The 23,972-nt window shown below is 43.6% G+C and overlaps 2 protein-coding genes and 1 pseudogene across 5 annotated transcripts in view; 2 read left to right on the top strand and 1 right to left on the bottom strand.

Moving 5' to 3' along the window:
* Positions 1 to 13,436, bottom strand: part of KLHL18 (Kelch like family member 18) — a 30,758-nt gene extending 17,322 nt beyond the window's left edge. Inside the window, exons 1-8 of one of the 2 annotated variants that reach the window (XM_077647328.1) lie at positions 13,306 to 13,436; positions 12,359 to 12,491; positions 12,145 to 12,275; positions 11,939 to 12,079; positions 11,634 to 11,832; positions 7,182 to 7,479; positions 6,526 to 6,748; positions 145 to 249 (exon numbers count right to left, since the gene is read on the bottom strand). In XM_077647328.1, coding sequence (XP_077503454.1) covers positions 145 to 249; positions 6,526 to 6,748; positions 7,182 to 7,479; positions 11,634 to 11,832; positions 11,939 to 12,079; positions 12,145 to 12,275; positions 12,359 to 12,469 — 1,208 coding nt within the window. In that variant the 5' untranslated portion in view covers positions 12,470 to 12,491; positions 13,306 to 13,436. Of the gene's footprint in view, positions 1 to 144; positions 250 to 6,525; positions 6,749 to 7,181; positions 7,480 to 11,633; positions 11,833 to 11,938; positions 12,080 to 12,144; positions 12,276 to 12,358; positions 12,492 to 12,949; positions 13,090 to 13,305 lie in introns of those variants that run through there. The other variant, XM_077647329.1, reaches the window with a different exon arrangement.
* SPoCk (secretory pathway calcium atpase) overlaps positions 13,086 to 23,972 on the top strand; it is an 80,472-nt gene continuing 69,585 nt past the window's right edge. The window contains exon 1 of one of the 3 annotated variants that reach the window (XM_077647326.1): positions 13,086 to 13,360. In XM_077647326.1, coding sequence (XP_077503452.1) covers positions 13,277 to 13,360 — 84 coding nt within the window. In that variant the 5' untranslated portion in view covers positions 13,086 to 13,276. Of the gene's footprint in view, positions 13,361 to 13,541; positions 13,758 to 13,903; positions 14,165 to 23,972 lie in introns of those variants that run through there. The other 2 variants (XM_077647327.1, XM_077647325.1) reach the window with 2 other exon arrangements.
* Positions 18,496 to 20,545, top strand: LOC144116385 (uncharacterized; annotated as a pseudogene).

The raw sequence follows: 23,972 nt of genomic DNA, 5'->3' as shown, positions 1-23,972 counted from the left end.
TTTGAGGATATGAATTTTGGGTGAAATTAATATTTTTTCTGACCCCACGAGATTAGTACCATGGAGATTTTACTGTACATAATTCTACTGCATGCAATCTTGGTCACTGAAGGAATCTAATTAAGAAAAATGAAGATTACGCACTCATTTCTTTCAGGGTTGTAGCACTCCACTGTGTTCAATGAGGATACACCATCATAACCACCACAGACATAAAGCTTGTCATGTAGTACAGCTGCACCAACAGCACTGCATCAGAAGAAAAATGATCATTTACACAAGAGCAAAATATTGTGCAAAAACTCAAAGGGCTGGCTGTCTATCGCTTGACACTAGCAATGTGACCTCCATGCACCCACTGCAAGAATTTTGTTGCAGTAATAATGAATTCATTTCACAAGCACTGTGGAGACTAGAAAACATGTTTCCTTATGTGAAACATTAAACAAAGAAAGCCTATGTTTATAAAGCTGTTAAGCCTGCATGCAAAATGGCTGAAAGCCTACCCTCTTCAGTATTCAATAAATACTTTCTAGGACGACATAAAACTTGCAGAGAGAGTGAACCTTACAGAACCCATATGACACATGTCACGTCATCTAACAAATCATGAATTAACACCCTTCTCAAATAGATAGCTGTGATATGGTCTACAATGACAAGGTAGATACCGAAGCATTTCATACTTAAGCACAGGAATGCTAACGAAATTCCAGCTCTGGCAGCCGCACTTTGAGCATGGCAGAATACAGAAATACCACAGTACAATGAACTGTTTAACGGGTGGAGACACCAAATGTTTCTACGCATGTTTTTTTTTTTTTTTGCAATGATGGATGCAACATTAATAAACATCAATCATCATGTGGAATTCACCTATACCCAGTGAATTATTCATTAATTGAATTTCTTTTCTCACGCAGTTTCGTTCTGGCTTCAGCAGCTGATTAGCAGTTATGGCATCACAGGTAGGTATGAGATCATGTGAGGCATACAAAAACTGCAATTTACCTGGTGATCCACGTTTATTGATGTCATGTGTATAGCAAAAACATATTAGAAAAATCTGGTGTCTCTGCCCTTTAATTTGAACATGCGAAACAGCACAGGGTAGGCCCCAAGCTTCCAGTCTATTTCGACGCACTACTGAGATTAGTTATTTCAGCAACTACAACACACTGGTTTATTTAATTTTAGTCCCCACTCTGTCTTCATTTACCTGAACTAAAATTGTGATTTTTTAGCAAATGTTCACAGTAAATTTTTTTTCTGAAACCATATTGTCTTCCTCTTTTTATAGATTAAAACTACACTAGAAAATAGTGTACTGTATAGATGTGTACTATTCCAATTCAGTAGCTTCATATCTCTGTGTAGATAAAGTTGAAAAAACTCAGCCTTATATCCTTTCTTGTTTTTATAATAATTAACCAAATGTAACAAAAAAAGTTATATTTTGAGTAGGGGTGTGCGAATATTGAAATTTTCGAATACGAATTGAATAGGAATATGAGGAAAAAATGGCTTCGAATATCGTGTAGAATATCTGTTCTGTACAAAAAAAAATTTCAGAAAATGACAAACAAGCAAAAGTTGTTTCCCTTATTTTTTTCAAAATAATGTATGGTCCTTGCAACTACAAGACTGCCTCAGTACTGTATAAAAAAACATGATGTGCACAGAAATGTGTACCACTTGATTAGACAGCATAACAGTATCCAAACTGTAATGAGGTCGTGCAAAACAAAATCCATAAAATGAAAAGATTGCCAACAAAAAATAACATGATGACTAGTAAGACCTCATTCATTCGGAGTTCAAGGGACCGGAAGAAATGCCTTGTTCATCCGAAGGCCTCGGTTTATAAAATTATCCGTGCCCCCCTGAAAAAAAAAAAAAAAAAACTGCCGACAATGCGAAGATGCAGTAAGGCCTTATGAGGCGGCCCCATCGCACTAAAACCTGTAAGCCCGTAACGAGCCTCGTGTTTTGGAGTGCTGGAAGAAAAACACAAATGGAAGCAAGGGGCCGGGGAACACACACTGGCGTCGGAATGGCGAGACGGTTTCTAAAAAGGAAAAAGAAATAACCTGCGACGCACCAGTCGGCGTCCGAAATCCACGCGGAGCTGGTATTGGACTACCAGTGAATGCGCGGGCCGACAGGTGCAGTTGCCGCGGGGCAGCGGCAAAGCTCAGAAACCGAAACTACGCGGCAAGGCTATTTTTTTGACCTAGCGACAGGGGCCTTCTGATCGTTGTCACGACTGCCGTTACGCCCACTAAAGAGGTGCGTGGGTTACAATGCACTGTGCAATAGGCGAGATTTTTACAGGATCGCTTGCCCTATTGTGACAACACGACGTGCCCCTTCAGGAGGCTTTTGCGACATTCCACAAGTAGGTTTTCCCACATAGCATAATTTACAAAATGGGATGGCGGTGGTCACGCTCGGAGAGTTATGAAGGCGACAGGACGCATTCTTTGGATGTGGGCATTAAATACATAAGGTATTATGGAAGGATTAAAAAAAAAGCGTGATTTTGCGTTGTGATTGTTCGAAGCAGGCCGTTGGCCATCTTGTTCCAGCACGTGTGATATCTGGAAAAGACCACTTGCGGAATTTCTCACAAGGTCAAGCCTAGTGGTGTCGGAATGCGATCGGTCCGCGTGATAAATGACGGAGAAGGAAGGGAATAGGACCTCTGTATTGTTTTCCTGGAATTTTTAACTCGATCATCGGCTAATCTGCCCAGATACTGTGGTTTTGCCACGGTCAAATTTATGAAAGTGTGCGCAGTATAAGATCGTTGGCAAGTATTCGGGAATTCTCGAATATTTGAAAATTCTTGAATATCAATTTAGCAAATATGAACATGAATCGAATATCAAACATATTCAATTATATTCGATTCATATTCGAAATTTCAAATATTCGCACACCTCTAATTTTGAGGTATTTAAGGTCAGAGACAAAACTCACCTTCATTTAAATTTTTTTGCAGAGACAACTTGCACTAAAACATCTACTTAGTAGCAAGTATAGCCGTGTGATCAGTACCAGTGTCTATTTTACACTTTCCTTGTCAGCTTGCTTCTGTGGCCTCTTTGTGGTCTGCTCTGCATCACTCCCATTAAATTACTTTTGACGACAGTCGACCTCACATAACCACATCGCAATGTAGCACCTCAGTGATATCCCAAATGCCTTGGGATTTCACAGGATGTTAACTTGTGCCATAATGCCAAGAATGAATGTGAGCGCTGCGTCCGAGATGGCGATTTGGAGATATGCATTCTGAGGAAGGCATTCCTTGGTGCTTGCTCTAAGCCAGCATTTTTAAATGACTTGTTGGCATTTTGGGTTCCACCCAGGAGGCATTTTTTGAAAGATCCAGCTAAGCTAGTTGCTGAAAAATAGACTTCATGGTATGAAGAACTGATTTGGGTAAGTCTTTGTGCACCGAAGGCTGGTTTTCATCTGACTTTAGTGTGCACACAGTGCCTCGGAGTGTTTTGAAACGGGGGTTGCTATTGGCCAACATGTGGAAATATGCGGCCCAACCAGCATTAAAGGGACTATGCAATAAATTAATTGAGATTATGTAAAGCAGACGAGAGATAGGCATTTCATCACTCATCACCTCAACGCAAGAATTTTTAAGCTAGCATCAATAACACCGAAGATATAGACGATTAAAAATTACGCTCCTCCTCTCCCCCCTCAACTCGTACACGCAGGGCACCAGACAAAAATAAAGAAAACAGCTCTGGGACTGGGCCCCGCCCACGAATACATCATCCGCTGACGTTCCTTTTGCATCTTCCGGTTGTCGCTCCTAGCACCCCAGCAGCAGCGGCGGCGGCGTGATTGCGGTGCGCGTCAGGTTTCTTTGCTTGTCGTCTGTTCTGTTTTTTAAATGTCGTCTGTTTTTTAAAATAGTTAGCAGTAATGGACCCGGACCTCGAGGCGCGACTGCTTGCTCTTACGGCCGCGATGGGCATCGAGCCCTATGCGTTCACGCCGTACCGGCTGAACGCCAGCGACGACAGTAGCGACTCGGCGAGCCACTGCGAGTGGCTCCAGAACTCCCGACAGAAGGAGGTGGCAGAGGAAAATTGAAACCATATGCGCGAAGGCAATGCCCTGGCTCGTGCTTGCCCGAGAGGGTCGCGCAGCGGCACAAGCAGACGATTTTCACAGCTACGGGAAGTGTGCCCGTGACGTCGTGGCTGTCGTGGCTCCAGCGAATGAGAGCGTGTGGTGGCCTGGCGACGTCATGGGTACAGTGACGTCTTTTTTCACGATTTTAGTTTCAAAATCGGTCAGTACGAGCACACCAATCGGCCCGCGAATTTTAAAAAACGTGGTTTTTAAAAATTCAATACGACTGAGGGCAAGCACCAATGAAATACGCGTGCCCGCTTAGTTTTTTAAAACTGAGCTGTTCTGGCTCCCTGTACATATTTATTGTGTAAATAGTTTTTGTGTACATTACCTCTCTGCCCTATCCTCTCTTCCTGTCCCCTCACCTCTTTCATTTCACTTCTGCATTCTGCCTGCTATCCTTTATTTCCGCTGCCCCAGCTCAAATGCTTCAGTATCGATGGCAGATGCCAGTATTAGCAAAAATATTTTCCTTCCTTTTTATTATTATTTTAATAAACCACTTACTATTCTGGCTCAACTAAGAGGCAAAAAAGCATGTGAGTCAGTGAATAATGCTCAGAAAGGTTTCAAAATTAGGGATTGGATAAACTTTTGTTTATATGAACCGACACTTTGTGATCCTGTCAACATCAAATGTGTTAGAGAGGCTGCCTTAATAAGAGGCTAACCCCAATTGCTTGAAGTGTTGAGGAACCCTGTGCATCTTGGCTTCCACCCCTTCCTGCCTGGCATAAATGCAAAAGAAGTGCATGTAGACAATCAGCCGCTCAAAAAATGACCAAATGACTGAATTTCAGTTCGGTGGCTATATATTTTAGTTGTACTGTGATTTTCCTCGAATTCACTAACCCAAACTCTATGTCTTGCTCCAATGAAAAAGTGGCGACTAAGGTCAAATATGTCAGGGCTACGGTGCTGCATGAGCTAAAAACTCAGCCCCTCCAACTGGTTAGCTCAGACACAGTCCAAAAGGGGGCTGCGATGAATCGAGTCGCCCTGTCACTGTGTAGTTTCATTTTCTGAGCTTCACTACCAACCCACAATGATAGCGGCTATCGGTCGCGCATCAGCGAGACAAGCCCAGCAGTGTGCCAGCTTCGATGCTGATTGGCATGTCGCTGTTTTTTGGTTTTTGTTTTTTAATAGAAGGTGTACCACCATTCCACCACAAATGTGCATCCACCTCATTTCCGTCGAAGTGGTCCTGTGCACTGATAACACTGATAATGCGCGCTCATCACAAGATGCTCACCGTGGTGAAGCCTCCTTACATGGACACTGCTGCTTGTGAGGAGGCTCCACCACCACTGTGTCGCCTGTGGTGCGAAACAGTAGTAATGAATTGGTGCTGGTGCACTTCGCCAACGCTGCGATGGCCAGTCGCACGGTGTGCACCACAAGTTGTGAGCGGCGGCGCATGACCAGCACAGCGCTGACGTCGCAGAGTCAGCAGTGGCGCGTGGTCGTAAGTAAACCCCGTCAGCCAAAAACAGATCTGCATAAATTCTGCTTACAAATTTTGTTCGTTTTGGATGATACGAGCGTTTTTCGTGGCCCTGTGAAATTTGCATGATCAAGATTCTACCGTCAGTCCAAAATTACTATTTGTATGCAAAGATATCCATTAAAAAAATCACCTTTAGTCTTGGATAATATTAAGGTCCACTTATGATAATTAAAAAAAAATATCTGGTTTCTTGAAGGTCAATTAATCAGATTAATGAGAATCTACTGGTTTTCAGTATGATTAGTTCCAAAATGAAGTGCATAAAGAAGGCACGGATTGAGGCATGCATGCATGGATCTTTGGAACCGAAAAAGCACCTCAAGGAACCCAAGTTTTCCATGGGAACCAGTTGAAGAACCCCTGCTCTAGGTGAATCAGGTACCCATTTTGCATGATTTATAATGGAATCCTTAGATTTTCAGTGAATCAGGGACATTTAGCATTATGTGGCACTTAATTTCAGGTAGATGCAGTTCCATGACACCTGGCAAAGATTTTAGACTAGTGTAACAGTCTGAAATCTGCAAGGGTACATGCCCACACTTTACAGGTGCTGAAGTTTTGTTGTTTCACTGCCCAACTGCATATACTTAGCATTACTACCAGAACTATACAAACCAGTAGTTGGAAGACTTCCAATTCTACCAATCTGGCAGAAAAACTGCTTGTATTGATCACTTTCATATATTGAGCATTTTAAATATGGGCAAAAACTGCTTTGTTTTTCAACTTAGCATGCTTTTGTTTTACCACGATTCCAATGCACCCCTATTTTGGGTGCAATAGCCACTCTCCACACAAGTAGCACTGTTGTTCACACAGGTAATATGTTATACTTTGAGCCACACCTGCGCTTGCAATTCATTGATGCCACTCTGCTCCAAATCCGGCTTTCAGGGCTGAACACTTCAACTGTCCGCAGGCGCTCTATACCATTGTAGCCACCAATGGCATAGAGTTTCCCTCCTAGTACAGCAACACCTACTCGACTCCTCGTCATGGACATGGCCTCAGCAACCTGCCAGTGTCCAAGCTTGGGATCATAAACCTCCACTGTACTCTGGGAATCACCTGGAAAAGTTAGGTAGAAAGTCGCCAGCGAAACGCATGACAGATTTAAAAGCTATTGCATTTATACACATTTTATCCCATGATAAAGATTAATAAAATTGGAGCATAGCACGTTCTAAAGCAATTACCAACCACTGCATTTACACTTTTTACTGCTTATATTCGCTGTGTTAATTAGATGGTCTCCTTCACACTGCTCAACTGTGCACTGAGCTGCAGATACAAAGTGCCCCAAAAGGAAGAATTTCTTCGACAGCTAAGTTTTTGCGCAGACCAATGACCTGGGACCTCTAAACATCTCATGCCTAAAAATTAAGGCTATCAAGTAGATGCTTTGTTCATTCCCCTTGGAGATATCCATGCCTGCTTTCTCTTGTGCTTATTTTTGCTGCAAAGCTGTACCTTAAGGAACTGCATCAGCAGTGTGCCTGACCTGCTTTGGTGAGACCACCAACGGCGTATATGTGGCCTGCCACATCAGGGCAGCACCGCGGCCGGGTACGGAATCCCTGAAGCAGTGGCCGGCGCTCTGGCATGAGCAGGTAGTCGCGTGCCTCGTCTAGGAGGTCACGGCAGCGATGGCAGCCACGCACCAAGGGCTCTGCAGCGACTCGGTCAGTCAGGAACTGGGGGCTCAGCAACGGCAGCCGCACATGCGCGAGTATATCTGGCAGCAGGGAGCCACGGCCTTCCCGATCGTGCAGTACCCATGACATCACTGCTTCGAACACCTGAAACAAGGCACGACAAATCTGTACATTTTCACGGCTATAAGTGTTTGGTGCAGTGGGCAAGCTGCACTACAGAATCAGCAGTTGAGCTGGCGGCTGATAATTTATATTCTGTGCAATGACTGGTTGTTACAGTGTTTCTAGGTAACCTACTGCACTGTGTAAAAATTGTGTAACTAGAATAAACCTGGAAAAATTAAGACCAGCTGCATAAACCACAGCAGCAGATAGTTTTCCATGCCCTTGAGTAATAAGAAACCGAAACTCTTCATAGACGTTCTTTCAGCAAGGTTGGAAAGAAAATGTTGCCACAAACACTCGAGAACTCCGGAAGTTTTTTTTTAGTGTATGAGTGGGGGGGCATGACTCTGAATTTGGTTTGTTATTTATTTATTACGCTCTATTTACCTATTTACATATTGAACTATAGTTATTATATTTTTTTCATTTGCACTGTTCAAAGGTGTATTTGTTAAAAGAATTTTGAAAGGGGCTCTCATTAATGTTTCGGTATGCCTAAGATGTTAAAGGACGCTGTAAGGATTCTGGTGACAGCCCGTCTGGTTCAGCTGCGTAGTTGGCCCGGGACACCTGCAGCCGGGGTCCCTGCACGGCGATAGGCATCTTCGTTCCCACGGCCTGTCCCCGCTTGGGTTATTGGATTCGAGACGGACGACTCTGCCGCCGTTTGTAAACAACATTGCTACGGAGGCAGTTAGCGACCGCCGAACCGAGCAGGAGTGGCTCACCCCTTCAATTGTGCCGGCTCGCCGGCACCTCGCCCATTCGGACTTCCCGGAAGACGTGTTCGGCTTGACAGCGTGAGAACTGTCGTTCGGACGCGAAGACAACGCTCTCTCTGGTGGGGGCGATTGTCCAGCGGCACCCTCTCTCTCCGGTGAGGCATGTGATGGGGGCGTGTCCCTATGTGAAGTGGTGTGTGTGTGTGTACGACAGCGCAAGTTAGGCCACGCCCAACCTGGCGAAGACCTCCTCGAACCTGGGGAATCCTAGGGACCGGACCCTTTTAAAACCGGACGAATGCCATGAGAAGGAATCCTCGATCATCCTCAGATCTTCTCAGATCCTCCGACCTTCCCCCATCACCCTCCAATGGGTTCCTAAATCTTGTAAATAATGTAAAATAAACCCCCTGTACAGTTTCCTTCATAACCAAGTCCGACAACGTCATTCGTAGAAGGGACCTGCGGCGCTGAAAGAGTCAGCTCACTCAAGGACCCCTCATCTCTAACAACGCCGCTTCAAAAATATCTTCCAGAAAAAATTTTTTAAATGCGTTTTTTGGAAGCTGAGTTATCTGTAGTTAAAATTTGAATTTCCGCATTTTCTCGCCTTTCTCTCTCCTCTTCTCACTTTTGCACACTGAAATGTCAGCGCTCCTCCGCCGGCCCCACCCACTCGGCCCTCCGCCAGCTGCTGAAGCCCGCGAGAGTTCCCCGGAAGGGAGGGAGGGAGCGTCTGGCCGCGGCCATGGTAGAAGCGTGACGTCAGAAAGAGTTGGCACGTCAAACCAATGACAGCCCTCCGCTGCTGACGTAACGAGCGCTGCATGACGCGTTGCGCGTGGATTCGGGCAAAATCTCGTTACTGCTGGTCGCCCTGACGCGTAGAAGCGCTAATTTTAAAAAATATATTGTAAATGGCAGGTTCGCTTTTCAGATCTTGTATGCGGCATGAATGCTTGGTGGTCTATACTCTACCTAATGCAAGCATATTATAGCGAACCTCAAACACCCTTTTCAGGGACCCTTTAATGCATATAAAACTTGATGAAATGGGCAGCTTTATAAAGATGTACAAACGAGGTGTGACCGACTACATTCAAAAACTTTACGCATAGTCTGTTTCAAGCGCTGTGAACAGGGATCAGACAATCAACAACTTCTGTTGGGACATGATTAGGTTTTAGGTTACTGAAACGAAATGCTTTACTACCAAGGCTACAAAGCCAACTAACTAGCTCAGCCCCACTAAGCTTTACACTGATAATGTCCTAGAATTGAAGAGTTTGTCAGAAATTCAAATTGAGTGCAAGCAGTTGGAGACTGGGGGGGGGGGGGGGGGGGGGGGGGGCACTGCCGCTTTGGAAAAATGTTGCGGCGATGCCCCCTTGGCCCCCGTTCCGGGGTCCCTGCAAACACTCATGAAAGGCACAGTTTCTCTGACATTTCCATATTATGGCTGCCCTGAGCACAGTGCAAGCAGGTACCATCAGTGCATATGCCCAATCGGTAGCACATGAAACCTGATGACTCCATACACAATTTCTTTCGCAACACATATACATCAACACCTGTGGATAATGCTGAAAATACTACATCAAGAGGAAGTTGTGGCTGTCTTTCTAGACTCCTTAACAGGGTGGGAGTCAGGCTATTGACACTGTTGAATAATTAAGTCAGTGCAAATAAGGAGGGACACATTATAAGATGCAAAGAAATAAGGCAGCAATAAGAAAGGAACAGCCTCATTTTACACGAAAGCGTAAAAGCCCCGTATCGCAGAAAAGCTGATGTACGGGTTGCCCTCGGCATGATGGAAAGATCCGGACCGGTCAGAAAGGTGGCTGAAACAGTGTTCCTGTCTGCATGGGCAAGAGGATCCGCTGTCACGTCACATCTTTAAAGGCGGAGTTTAAGTGTCCCCCCCAATTTTCCTGCAGACACAAAAATGCATCATTCCAGATGACTGCAGGCATCTCAGGGGTGCACAAAGGCAACACCTGTAGCTCAGTCAGATGAAATAAGCAAAGCACCTACGGCCAGTGCTTATAATGTAACAAAGCTTGCACATTTCAATCCTTTTCTTGACTCCCTTGTTTACTCCTGTTTTATTTTTTCCCTCTTACACAGTGAGGTCATGTCCCATCTGTGTGTTGCATACACTTTCCTACCAAGAATATGTTTTCCCCAAGTAAAAGGTTACCAGGTAATCAGGCATCAATCGGGTTGCTGCCATGCCACGAGGCAGAGCCTCACTATGCTCCACTTTTTCTGGCAGCAGGGTGTAAACTATGGAACTGAAACACATCTGTCTTCCTACGCAGCGGAATGTAGTCCCTGCTTGCAGTTATTAGTTTTCCTTTAAAAAAGTATATTGCCAATTATTCAAGGTATATTTTTAATGCCACTGCCAACTTTCAGCGTCGAAGCCTAAGGCAAAAAAGTTTTCTGGATTATAAAAAATTTGCTTCACGTCTAGTTGTAAGAAGCTTCAATAGATGGCACCAGCTGCTCCATCGATTTTTTTCTTTTTCTCGGCTGGGACACCACTCTGGTGTCCACCCGTTACAAAGTGACTAGCTATCACATCATCATCATCATGGAATCATGATACAACAGGGAAAGCATCACACCAGGTGGCCAGGCGAACCATCATGCGGCCGAACCATTCAGCAGAATGACACAGTTATGGATGATCTGCCCTGTAGCCTTCCTTGCACTGCCAAAAAAAAGCTGTCGCAGAGTGTAGAGGTCTGACAGAATTGCATGCCCTTGACAACAAGGACACACACATGGCAACTGATTGGTTAATGCATTAATGGCCTCAATGCTTTTTAGACAGATGGCAGATCTGCCATTGCAAACATAGTCATTGTCTTCAAACCATAACAGCCATATGCTTAAGACATGTGCTGCATGCCACCTCAGTAAGCAAAGCATTGAAAACGTTGAGCAACTACATGACCAGTGACTATGTGAAAAAGCATAAATGCATGGCAGCCCCAACATAAAGCTCTACTGTAAGTGTGACATGTGATAACTTCAAGTAACACGAGTCAGGCAGAATAAAGAACATGAGCAAGTATTAGTATCGAGGTGTGCCTTTCACTTTGGTCCTGTGCCTGGGTTCACACAACTTTATAACGATACACATAGATGCATCACAACTGCCAAGCGAAGTAACAATCCAAACCCGATGAAATTTGAAACTTGCAGCACTTGAAGGACATGGGCACATATGAAGTAAGCAACACACGTGCTATCTGTCTGTGTGCTATGAGTGTCGTCATGATGAACCAACTAGCCCGAACAGCCACCCTAAAAATGCAAACACTTTGTTTCGAGCTTAAGCCAATACAATTCAAGGATGTCGGTCCCCCCTTAACAAAAAAATTCATTCATTCATTGTACCTGCTCCTCTGACACAACGTAGAGCTGGTTCCAGCCAATGATTTCCATAGCATCTTCCAGAGGCAGCGCAAGAAACTCAAATGACTGGCAGACATCCAGGAAGTGCATCTGGATAAATTTGTTGGTGGCTTCCACCAGTGCAGGACAGCCAAGGGTGTCCGCGAAAGCACGTATGCCCAAGACATTGTTAGGATGAAGCCTGCATAAAGAGAGAGAGGGAACAAAACAATGTTACTAGCGAGGTTGCAAGAAATGCCCATAGATGCATCTGCAGCCCAAAGCATGACCATGTCTTTGCCGTTTACCTTTTAACCAGAAACTCTGAACAGGCCTCCCTGACCTTCAGCAGCTGCAGAAACGACGCGCCTACAAGCAATGACTGCACGTTTGCCGCTGTGATGTTTACTTTGCCGCTGTATGCGAAATTGATGAGAGCTTCCAACGCCCTGAAATACAAGACGTAAGACAGAGAAATATAAAACTCAAAACACAAGGCGTTAGCTAGACTTACGAGGCATCAATGCCGTGAATGGTGACCTCCGTTTGTTTGCTCTCCACCATGTCGTGCGTGAACATAGCGTAAAAGTAGGGAATTGTGGACGCGAGAACAATGCGATGCGCCGTGAAGATTTCGTCGTCAACCTGGACACATCAAAAGCGCGTATCCTTACAAACTTCCAGGCACTCATTATAATCAAACTCAGAAATAAATATAGGCTCTTTACCTTCAGCGTGATGTCGCACAGCTTCCCTTGTCTCCTAATTTCCTCAATCAGCCCAAAGCTTGAAGCTGGCAAGTCACTTTGAGAGAACATGTAACATTCGTCCGCCGCCATATTCGCCAATTAAGTCGTGCATCTGCGGGCGCAGAAAGTTTCAAAAGTTTTGTACTTAGCTGTGGCAGTTCTGCGAGCAGCCCGTAGCTAGCAATCACTTTTTTTTTTAATACTCAGGTCCACCGACAGCTCAGTGTCACTAACCACTGCAGCAACTATGCGCAAGTCGCGCATGTATACTCAAGACACTCAAGGCTCCCAAATAGTGATTCGAGAGGCAGTCTGCGAAACCGGCAAGGAAACCGGCCTGATTGACCTTTGGTCAGTTTGACAAGCAAACATTTCCGGCAACAGTAGTGCAGTGCATCCAAACTAAAAGGTTGGCGCCAAGCGGAAATGCGAACGTTTTGAAGCTGCTAGGCAGCAGACTGCCGCCAACTTCGAAAAATGAAAAGTGATGGAAGGAAAACAACCCTTTAAAAAAAAATATTACGCGTATTTATGCACGCGCCATACGCGTGAAAAAGCTGGGTATCAAACCTAGCGGAATTTGTCCTTTTTTTTTTCGAACGGGTAACCTAGTGATACATTTCAGCGCACGTCGAGAAAGTTTGTTCTGTTTTCTGTTCGCACAGCTTTAAAACCACAAGTCGAAGCCGCGGTCAGAGCCCCACATGTGCCTCAATGCACCGCGGCACAGCAGTGCCATCTCTGCGCTACCGGGTTTGAGCGCTATGCCGAAACCGTGTGCAGTGCGTCGCGGCTTGTCGGCGGAGCACGTCAGCTCCTGTCAACACTCCCGATTTACGCACGCCGTATAATTGTAGCCCAAAAAATAATAAAAGTAAACACCGCTGTAAACCCGTTATGAAGACGACGTACGAAAAGCTACCTACCGAAGTTCATCACCAGGGATCGCCAACGAGGCAAAACACACACCACGGCCACTCGGTGAGCTGATAATACGCGATTTTATTATGTTTATAATTCTTTCCGGCTCGTCTGTTTTCTTATATTTGTGTTTTTGTTACGCTACTTTGTCGCGTTTGTTCCGCTGTGCAACGTCATGGCCTCTGCAGAATGCCTAATTGGCTGCTGCCGTTAACAGTGGCTGAATAAAAACGGCCGATGTGGATTTGTCAGTTTCGTCGCCTCGGTTGAAAGATGACTCCTTTGCATCAGTTCTAGTGGAAAGAGAGTATTTTGCGCGTTTATGCAGTACGGTTTCTATAAGATGTGGGGAAGCATTAGAGATGAAACATTTTCGGTTTGTCCTCAGTTAGGCGATACAGTGGCGTCTGCGAACTGAAAGCTACTTGCTGTGAACCGCGCAGCCGGCCCGGTACAGGTAACAGAAAACCACCTTAATGCTCGTGCGCGCACGTGCCAGTGATGTATGCGCTTGCTCAGCTCGTGCTGTGGGCTGCGCGCTATATGCTTTGCCTTTTTCTCTGCCGATGCTTTGCCTTTTTCTCTGCCGAAGACAATGCTTCATAGAAAGAAGACGTTGATGGGATGCGCAAGCACGGCTGATCCGTCGATATGTTCATACGCTGTCCTCGCACGCCGTGCCTTGAAGTTAGCGGTTAACGCTCTAAATTGAGGCTAAGTGGCCCGAATTTCATGGCTTCCGATGTGGATGTTCTCAGCATGAGCGAATCATTGACACAAGTGTCTTTTCGCAAGCGAAAAATCGTGCCGAAGCCGTGGGCTGCGAGCCGTCGCTTACTCCAAGGAACCACATTGATCCGCAAGGTAAGCTGGTGTAAATATAGACACCGGCTTGCGGCACCGAGCTTGATAGAGGAAAGCGTAATCGATGAGCCGGTGACGAGAACTCTATCGATTCAGACTCGGAGGCGTGCTGCGATCGCCTTGTCGGGCTTTACTCGCGGCCCCTGTCTCTTGCTGCCTTCAGTTCTCGGGCAGTCTCCGTCAGTTCTCGGGCCTGCATCCGTTCACCAGCACTGAACTGAGTGTGCGGTCATTCCCCACGCTGAAAAGCGGCAACGAAGGCCTTATTGTCTAATAATTATTTTTATTTCATTAACTGTAAAACTGTGCTGTTTTAAGCAGATTTTTTTTTTGTTTTAAAGTAATGGGCTGCACAGGGTTGAACTCTGGAGTGGTTGTGGTTGAATAGTAATAGGAGAGAGTTTTGCCATTATTCTGGCTTATTCTTTTGATTAGCTTGACTGGTAGAGGTTTCCCAGGTGAAAATGTCCAAATGGGATTCTTTATGGTCCCAGTTCAAATGGTTTATTGGCCCATTCCCTGTAGCTGCTGGGACCAGTAGCTGCTGGAACAGTAGCTGCTGGAACCAGTAACTGCATGCTGATGGCAGGAACATTTATTTGGATAAAGCATCCGTGTAATATGTCCTTGTATTTCTAACCTTTCTGACAAGCTACAAAATGTTTTAAATAGTTGCTTAAGGACAATAAGAACACTCCGAAAATTCAGGAAAATAGAAGCAACCTACACTAAAATGTGTCACCCTGCAGAACCACGCAGATCTGCCTATAGTGAGAACACATCGTCGTAGTAAGTGCCAACAAGCCCAACAACAAAGCACAGCAATACACATAACTTATGTGAGAAACATACACTCACGTTAATACAAACTCTTACTATGAGCTCATGCTTATATACTCCCTAATTAGGGGCATCCCACAGGTGGTGGGGTGGAACATTTAATAAATGTAGTTTTCTCATTAAATTTCAACACTATTTTTGCAATTTATAGCAGAAAAACTCTTAAGAGATTAAGGGGAAAATTTTTGTTAATTGAGGAACACAATATACAACATAAACAACAGAAAAAAGTTGTCAATCCAAAAACAAAAAGTTCTCAGTAGGAGACAGTAGATCCCACTTCAGAACTGGAAGCTCCCAGCAGGGACCAGAAGAGGCTCCCTACAGGAACCATTTCAAACAGCAGCAAACCAGAAGGCTTCCTTCTGGGGCCAGTAGACCCCAGCACAAAACCTGAAAGCTACCTTCTGGGACCAGTAGATCCTAGCACAAAACTAGAAGGCTACTTTCTGGGACCTGTACATCCAATCAAAAAACCAGTTGGTGCCGTACAGGGACCATTTCAACCAGCAGAAAACCGAAAGGCTTCCTTCTGTGACCAGATGAAACCATTAAAAACCAGCAAAATCCCATTAACAAATTTTTACATGGGTTGAGACCCTGTGTAATAGCTACTACATTTGGCCATTATGACAGTACCTTACTGCTTGTTGCATGGGTTGTCTTGTTGAGTACTCATGGCATGACAGTATACTTTTTAAATTTACTAATTTTGCAAGGAAAGCCTGTGCCATGGATTTTCTGTGATCCCATGCTGCATACAAAATCACAGCTTTTTCTAAGAGGGCCATTTGATTGCAGGTGTCTTGAATATATCAGTGTGGAAGTGTGGAGAAACACATGGGAATAGTTGTAGCCTTATGTGCTTCACGGCAATGGAAAATTTGTACAGAATTGGACTACGGTATCGTAGGTGTGGCAGCCATGGAAGGGCATTTAGAGCTGCAAAATGTGCTCTCTCATTCTCCCTGAGAATCTGTGCGTATATATAGCTTGTATGCTCAAAGTTGTGTTGTTTTGCTCCCCTTTGGGAGCTCTAAAAAAAAATTGGGGGTCAGTGTGTGTATGTTTTATAGTGGCGATTAAAGAAGCAAGTAGATTCTCATGTATTCCAACAGGAATTGAAGCATTTTTTTTTAAGTATTTGATAGCACTCTTAACACACTTCTTTGCTACACAGCTAAAGCTTGAAATGCAACAAAAGTTACTTAGAGCCATGTTTTGGGACCTAAACTGTCATATCTCATGCGTTAGAACAAAATCGCAGTCACAGTTTGCACTCCGGGTCTCAGGATGATGTAGGCAACCTGTACTGAAGTTTGTCATGTTGATTGTAGTGCCGTAACATACAGCCTAGTGAGAGGAGCAGGCAGTTTTTTCCATGCCACCTGCCTGCGCTTGTAGTTGTAGGCTTCCGCACTCGGTCTAAGTCACACGTGGCGTACGTCAGCTACATCGAGAAGTTAGGTAAGGAACATTGTCAGCCAAACGCATGCCTCTGATGGTTGAGAATGTGGTCTAGCGTTTGTAGCGGCTGGTGGCAGCAGGTTCTTGGCGCGGAGTGGAAAAATTTCAGTGCTGCCTATGCACTGCAGGTTGCCTTATATCCTTGCGAGATTTCGTGCCCCCAAAGTAATTTACAAATCTGCAAAGTGACAATTCATATTCATACTACAGCAGGCTGTACTGGATATAGGTCACAGAGAACAAATTTCATAAGCATGGTTGGAAGCACAGTGCATTTGATTACATGGTCACATTCATAAATGTGCTTTCCATTTTTCAAAATGTCTGTTTGCCAGAGTTGTACTGTTTGCAAAGAAACAAGTATTTTAGGTTACTGAAAGCAAGTGAAATGCCAAACCATCTAGGTATGGCATTTGGTAGTGTTAACCTTGTGCTTAACTTTGCTCTAAATAACCAAGGAGCCATCTTTTGTTTTTGGAAAGGTTGCTGCTTTATATCTAGCGTGCAGGCCATTTTGCTGAAGTATATGCCTAATCAGTCCTCTTTTCAATATTGTTTTTCGTCACATCCTGCCCAAGTTCATACTTGAGCTGGAAAGAACTCAGTCAGAATGCAAGCATTACTTTAGTCTGATACAACTCAAGAACGAAGTGGCTTTTCCCTGTCAAAGGACCCCCTAGCAGCCAATGGTGTCGGCCGATTTTCATGGCCCTGCTAGTGTGGCAATGCAGGGAGTGGCGTGAGAATGCAGGGAGGGTACTGTCCCTGCTGTGGAGGAAGGGGATTATCCCCTTTCATGCATTATGCCAGTTTACTTCTGGAGACCACAGCACCAGTGGTTCATTTTGTGGCAGTAGTGGCATCTCAGTGAACTTAAAACAAAGAAATGGCATGATAACTGGATGGTTGACCCCTACATTAGCATTTTCTATATTGAAGTGATGAATGTTAAGCAACTTTAAACTTGAATTCATTATTTTTCTTGTTAAACAAATGAAATATGTTTTTGCAAAGAGCATGCAATGTGATCTCATTTGTATAGCATTTAAAACCCTTCTGAAAGATGCTTTCTGTAAAGAAAATTAAAGAACTGAGCTGAAGCATGTATCACCGCTATTCTGCTGTACATTACTCCCATTATCATTGCCTACATAGTAAAACTGCTTGAAACACCACACATTACCTTTGGACTTGGTATTGGGTGGTACTCATTCTTGAAATACCTGCCACTCTTGCTAAGTTGCTATGGCATTCTGGTGCTAAGCATAAGGTCATGGTTTCAAACTCAACCATGGGAGCTGCATTTTGATGAAGGCAAATTATATAAATGCTCATGTGCAAATTTTGGTTCATGTTAATCAACCACAGGTGGTGAAAATTTAGTCTGGAATCCTCCACTGTTGCATGCCTCATTGCCTTGCTTTGGCATATAAAAATCAGTATATACGTTGTGCATGTAAAACGCGTATGGCAGTGCGTTGCACATTGTGTACATTGATTTATGTTTGTGCACTGCTTTGACGACTTCACTTGTGCCTCATGTAATGGGCCTAAAAGTGCCATTTATAATTTCTTTATTAATATTCATTGAATAAATATTTTTAATCTATTTGATGTTGTTTATTCATAATCTTACAAGGCTTGGCAAGGATTACCTTTTTGAAAGAGAACTTCAGGTTTCTGATTTCATATCAGCATACATCAGTACTGACTGACATCAAACTTCCTCTATATGAGCTGATTAAAGGAGCCATTGCCATAAAATATTTGGTGTCAATACGTTTGCTTTACTGGGATGTTCATTACTTTTTTCTGTATCGCTGGAAAATTATCAAGTAATGGTCAGATCATTATCTGAGTTGTTCTTTCAATAATTATGCGGGTGTTACGTGTTCACACTGGAATTTTCTCATGCCCCATTTGTGCTGTAATCCAAAAAATTTTTTCTTTGTTTTACAAATGGCTATTGTGCTGTTAAATTATTTTTATGCATCACACATGAGTATGATGTTTTGTTTGTAGTGATGGAAGAATTTTACTGTGGTACAGAATTTTTATAACTCAAAGCACTTTTGTGTGCATTTTAGTGTGTTTGGCCACATTGTATGTAAATATGTATAGAACCGTTTTTGTTGTAATTAAAATTGGTTTAGAAAGGGATATAAATATTTGTACAAAAGCTCTGTCATCTGCATCTTTAAAGGACTATAGACGCTAAATTTTTGCTTGCGTGTTTTCTTCTTTCAAATGATGCGTTAGTCATTTCAATACATGGATCGCCGTGTGGTATTCGCCTACGGCCGCTAAGTAATTTATGATTGAATTTCTTCTCTCATGCTGTTTTGATTTCATCAATCAAACGATGGCTGTGATGTGTAGTTGAACTTTCGGTCTTGTGAGGCACGGAAAAACTAATATAAACGCTCGCATGTAGTTTTAAAGGAGTTTGGTTTGGTTTATGGAGGTTTAACGTCCCAAAACGACTCAGGCTATGAGGGACGCCGTAGTGAAGGTCTCCGGGAATTTCGACCACATGGGGTTCTTTAACGTGCACTGACATCACACTGTACACGGGCCTCTAGAATTTCGCCTCCATCGAAATTCGACCGCTGTGGCCTGGATCGAACCAGCGTCTTTTGGGCTAGCAGCCGAGCGCCGTAACCACTCAGCCACCGCGGCGGCTTTTTTAAAGGAGTATGGACACCTAACTTTTGGCTGCATGTTTTCTTCTTTGTAATAATGCATATGGTATTATTATACATGGATTACTTCGTGGTATTCTCCTACGACTGCTAAATAATTTATAATCGAATTTCTTTCTCGTGCTGTTTAGGTTTCAGTTTCAACAGCCGAACGTTGACTGTGATGTCGAAGTGTGGTTATATGTCATGTGATACATGAAAAAGCTAATATAATCGGTGCTTCTACATTTGTTGTCATTCCGGCTCTTGAGGAAGGCTGGCTTGAGCACTGTAGTGAATTAAAATGATGGAGCAGTGATTATATTGCAGTTTTTCCATCGGTAAAGCTTCTAAGGCTAGGTGTCTCCAACACTCTGAACAAGCTTGTAGAAGCCGCCACGGTGTCGCAGCATCGAAGACTTTTAAAAAGAAAAATGGAAGAAAAATCATGGAGCGCTTGGGGTTCGAACCCTTGGAGTGTTCAAAGCGGACAGACAGCATACCTGGAGCAACTAAGGATAGACAAAAAATTCCACTGCTGCCAAAGAACATGCATCTGGTATTTCATGCAGGTAGACAGATAGGGCTGTGGCTCTACAGGTTAAATTTCAAGGTAGATCCGGTGTGCTTTACAAGGACGGTGCCGAATATGATAGCAAGGAAGCACACACAGCGTTAGTGGTTCGGGAGAGCGGAGACCCGGTCTCGTGCTGCACCATTAAAAACACAAGTGTAACTGAGGCAGAAGAAGTTTCCATTGCTCTAGCATTAACACAAAACGGTACAAGGGTGATAGTTAGTTAAGGCAGCCATTAAGAATTATGATATGGGCAGAATCTCTGCTGCAGCCGGCAAAATTCAGAGAGATGGGCAAGTACCACCAGAGCTAATCTCACTGATCTGGTCCCCTGCTCATCAGGGCCTGTGGGGGAACAAGAAGGCGCATGCGATCGCCTGAGGGCTCACTTTCCGGTCGATCGTCGCTGATGCGCTGCCTCCACGCGAAGAACACCTCCCTTCTGGTGACGAACTCACAACATTCCATGAAATCATTGCTCATTATAAGAGCTGTCGTAAGACCTATCCAGCAGCAGATAAGCAGCTCAGCAGAAAAGAGGAAATTATGGGGAAGATATTGCAAACCGGGGTGATTCCAAACCCTCAACGGTACAGTAAATGGCATCCGGAAGTCTTTAATCCTAGATGTACGCACTGAAATAGCATTGCAGATCTTGTCCACATGGTCTGGACCTACCCTTCCTATAATGACCCGAATATAAATGTAGAATCCTGGGAGACTTTATTACTCAACCATGAAGCAGAAGAGCAATGCAAAGTCATCGGTCTCGCCCTGACCGCCGCCGAGTCCCAAGGGATTCTGGCCGACAGTTAGGGGAATGAATGGAGGTTTAGGCTAAAGCCTTTTCCACCGTCATTTTTGACAGGTGCGAATTAAAGTTTTTCTCTTTCGATGCCTCACGTGACATATAACCACACTTTCATGTCACACCCATCGTTTGGCTGTCAAAATCTAAACAGAAACAGCATGACAGAAAAATTTCATTATAAATTATTTAGCGGTCTTGCATGATTCATGCGTAGTAGTATATTCCGTATCATTGTAGAGAAGAAAGCATGCCACCAAAATTAGGTGTCTTTACTCCTTTAAGTCACTACACCACTTTTAAATCAGTTTGCTTCAAGAGCTAGAATTGCATAAAACGACATATCAAGCTGTTATATTGCTGTACCTTAGGTGACCTAAAGTTAAACTACACGTCACAGCCATTGTTCGTTGACGAAGCCGAAACAGCATCGAGAAGGAATTCAGTTATAAATTATTTATTGGTCGCAGGCGAATACCATGAGGTACCTCATGTATACCAGTGTAACACATCGTTCGAAAGAAAGCACGCAAGCAAAAATTTGGTGTCAATAGTCCTTTCAACGTCGGTTAATGCAGCTGCATCTGCTCAGCCTTTTTTCTGTTTTACAAATGGCTGTCATTGCTCTGTAAAAAATATTTGTTTTATTGTATGAATATTTTGTGCATATACGCTTCACTAAAAAATCCCTCATGGGATTGATAGCAGCTCAGAATAAACAAACAAAATGCTGTGTTTCAGCAACTGATGGCAACTTGTAATGTTTGTCAGTCTTTCTCGCAGTTTCTTTTACTTGTAGGTGTTATATCCCCTTCAGCTAGCAACTAAATCTGCTGAGAGGAAGGATTATTTATAGTATAAATCATGACTAGAAGACCTATTAGAAGCCAAATGTAAAAAATTATGCAAAATGTTTTACATTTTCGCACATTTTCGTGGTGTCCACTTTGTATACATCGTGCCTCAAAGTTGCCGCATGTACAAAACCATGCAACACGATTTTCACTTCTCTAACTCATTGTAAGACATTCATAAATGGTTATTTGTGACAGAATGTTCTTCAAATAATTATTTTTTGTGTATTCTTTGTGAAACAGATAAAAATGTGTTTATTGAGGCTAGACAGGAAAAAAATTCCACATTTCCTGTACCGAATATTACTCTTCGATGTGCAGCCTTCACATCTGCACTGTTTCAGGCTTGGTGGGCTCACATGGTGGGGCCATTCACCGCACCCAGCATAGCGCATTTGTTTGTCAGCTGGCAGGTTTTTATCATTTTATGAGGCCTCTTTAGGATCGTTTTTGGGCTTTCACTGCTTGGTCGGTTGCGAACTTCAGAGGCGCTTTTGTGCAGGCAACTACTCTGTAAGCAATATCAATTTGAAAGGCAAGCAAGTCTAATGCATTTTCTTTCTTATCATTTGCACTTGGCATTTCAGAGGCATTCTAACCTACGGTTGTAAAAAGGAAATGAATTAAAATGTGAGGTGGCCCGATATGGCCATTGGGTGCAAAGACAATAAAACATGTAGCTTGCTGACACTCCTCATGAACGTGTATTTGACAATGACTTTAAGGCTTTAAGTGTTGACGTGAGATTTTGGAGTTCAGTCCACCTTTGAACTGTACCTACTTCACTTATGCCCAAGACGGTTGTAGCCATGTTGACAGTGCCATTACTTGCTACAGACAAAAACAAGGTCTCATTTTCTGAAATCCTCTCTTGAGATCTTCCTCCTGCTCCTGCCTTCAGCTCTTTTTCCACCTGTAGTGAACAACCATGCAAGGGATTTGCCCTAGTTGTGCCACTCACTAGAGTTCCCACCCATATCATCATCATCATCGCAAAAGTCTTCATTGGAGACATCTACGTTGGCTATCTACATGAACAGCACTTCAGAGCTCAGATCATTGAAGTTTATTCTTTCAGACGCATAGTCTTAAGCCCCTACAGTGGATCAGGACATTTAATACAGTACTTACTCATAAAAACGGCACGTTGGGACAAGGAAATGATACTCATAGGTTTTAGGCATTAAGGTGCGATATCTACATTTGTGGATGTTGACAGCAGCACTTTTTATTTTTCTATTGCAAGGAAAATTGGAGGATCGTTTGCACATTACCTTATCTATACCTTTCGTGTGTTAAATTGCATCGTAAACAACTAGTTGAAAAGAGGTCATGTGAAAGTAAAAGCTACTTTTCTGTTCCACCAGTAAATGTGTAGATACCCATCTTTACTTTTTTTTTCAAAAACATTTCACTGCACCCGCCAGAGATGGTACCCCAAGCTTGACAGCCAGGGTCTAATTGTTTAGGGCATGCTATTAAAAGGCGGAGGTTCGCCTTCTATACAAGAATATAGTTAGGTTTAGTTGGCATCCACATATGTGGACACCATGCCCAAAAGGAATATTCCTCTTGTTATAATTGCACAGAGGCTACTTTGCACATTTCTTGTCTTTTTATTTCAGCAGTGTGGTTTGTGGCTGAAAAAAAAAAAAAACATTTCTGGGATATTTAAGAATCACATGGCTGAGCTGCAGCCGACTCGGTGGCTGAGTGGTTATGGCGCTCGGCTGCTGGCCCGAAGGACGCGGGTTCGATCCCGGCCGCGGCAGTCTAGTTTTGATGGAGGTGAAATTCTAGAGGCCCGTGTACTGTGCGATGTCAGTGCACGTTAATGAACCCCGGGTGGTCAAAATTTCCGGAGCCCTTCACTACAGCATCCCTCATAGCCCGAGTCGCTTTGGGACGTTAAACCCCCATAAATCAAATCGGACATTGCTGAGCTTCTTTTTTCTCTAATGATGGAAAAATTGTACACATGTCTGATAGCTCCCGTATGGATAAGAAGCATTTCAAGTTGATGATGTTGCGGCATTTTAGTTTGTTTCATGTACCTTTGTTGTATTAAGGAAGTCGGCTCAGTTTAGTCTAGTGCAGTCCTAGGCAGAGCTTCATTCCATTCGTTATTTCTTTGGTATGGCAAAGCAAAAAGAAAAGGTAAGTCTCAGGAATGAAGCTACATTTTTACTGGAAACCACTAAAAAAGAATTAACTTCAATCATGAGCTTTTGGCTATTCTGGCAGATATAACGGATTTTTTGACAAATTTTTTCAACATAGGACACGCATCTTTTCAGGATACCTTTAGTTTTGCTTACTTGTACCATAATATATGTATATAAAAACAAATGGTTAAGCAATTATGGTTTTTCATAACCCGCTCCACTTTTGTATTTTTAATGCATATTAGTAGGTATTGTGTGGTTTAACATTTTTCTGTAATGGAGGGCTCCAGGTTAATTTACACCATCTGTGGTTTTTTAACGTTCCCTGACATCACTCAGCACATGGGCACTATTCTTGGCTTCAACCACAATGGGCACTGCTGTGTGATGCTGCTACTGATGCTTTTGTTCTGCCA

The sequence above is a fragment of the Amblyomma americanum genome, chromosome 1 (assembly GCF_052857255.1).
Source record: "Amblyomma americanum isolate KBUSLIRL-KWMA chromosome 1, ASM5285725v1, whole genome shotgun sequence".
NCBI classification, from domain to species: domain Eukaryota; kingdom Metazoa; phylum Arthropoda; class Arachnida; order Ixodida; family Ixodidae; genus Amblyomma; species Amblyomma americanum.
Note: the sequence above shows the minus strand (reverse complement) of the source record. Positions and strands in the feature narration are given on the sequence as shown.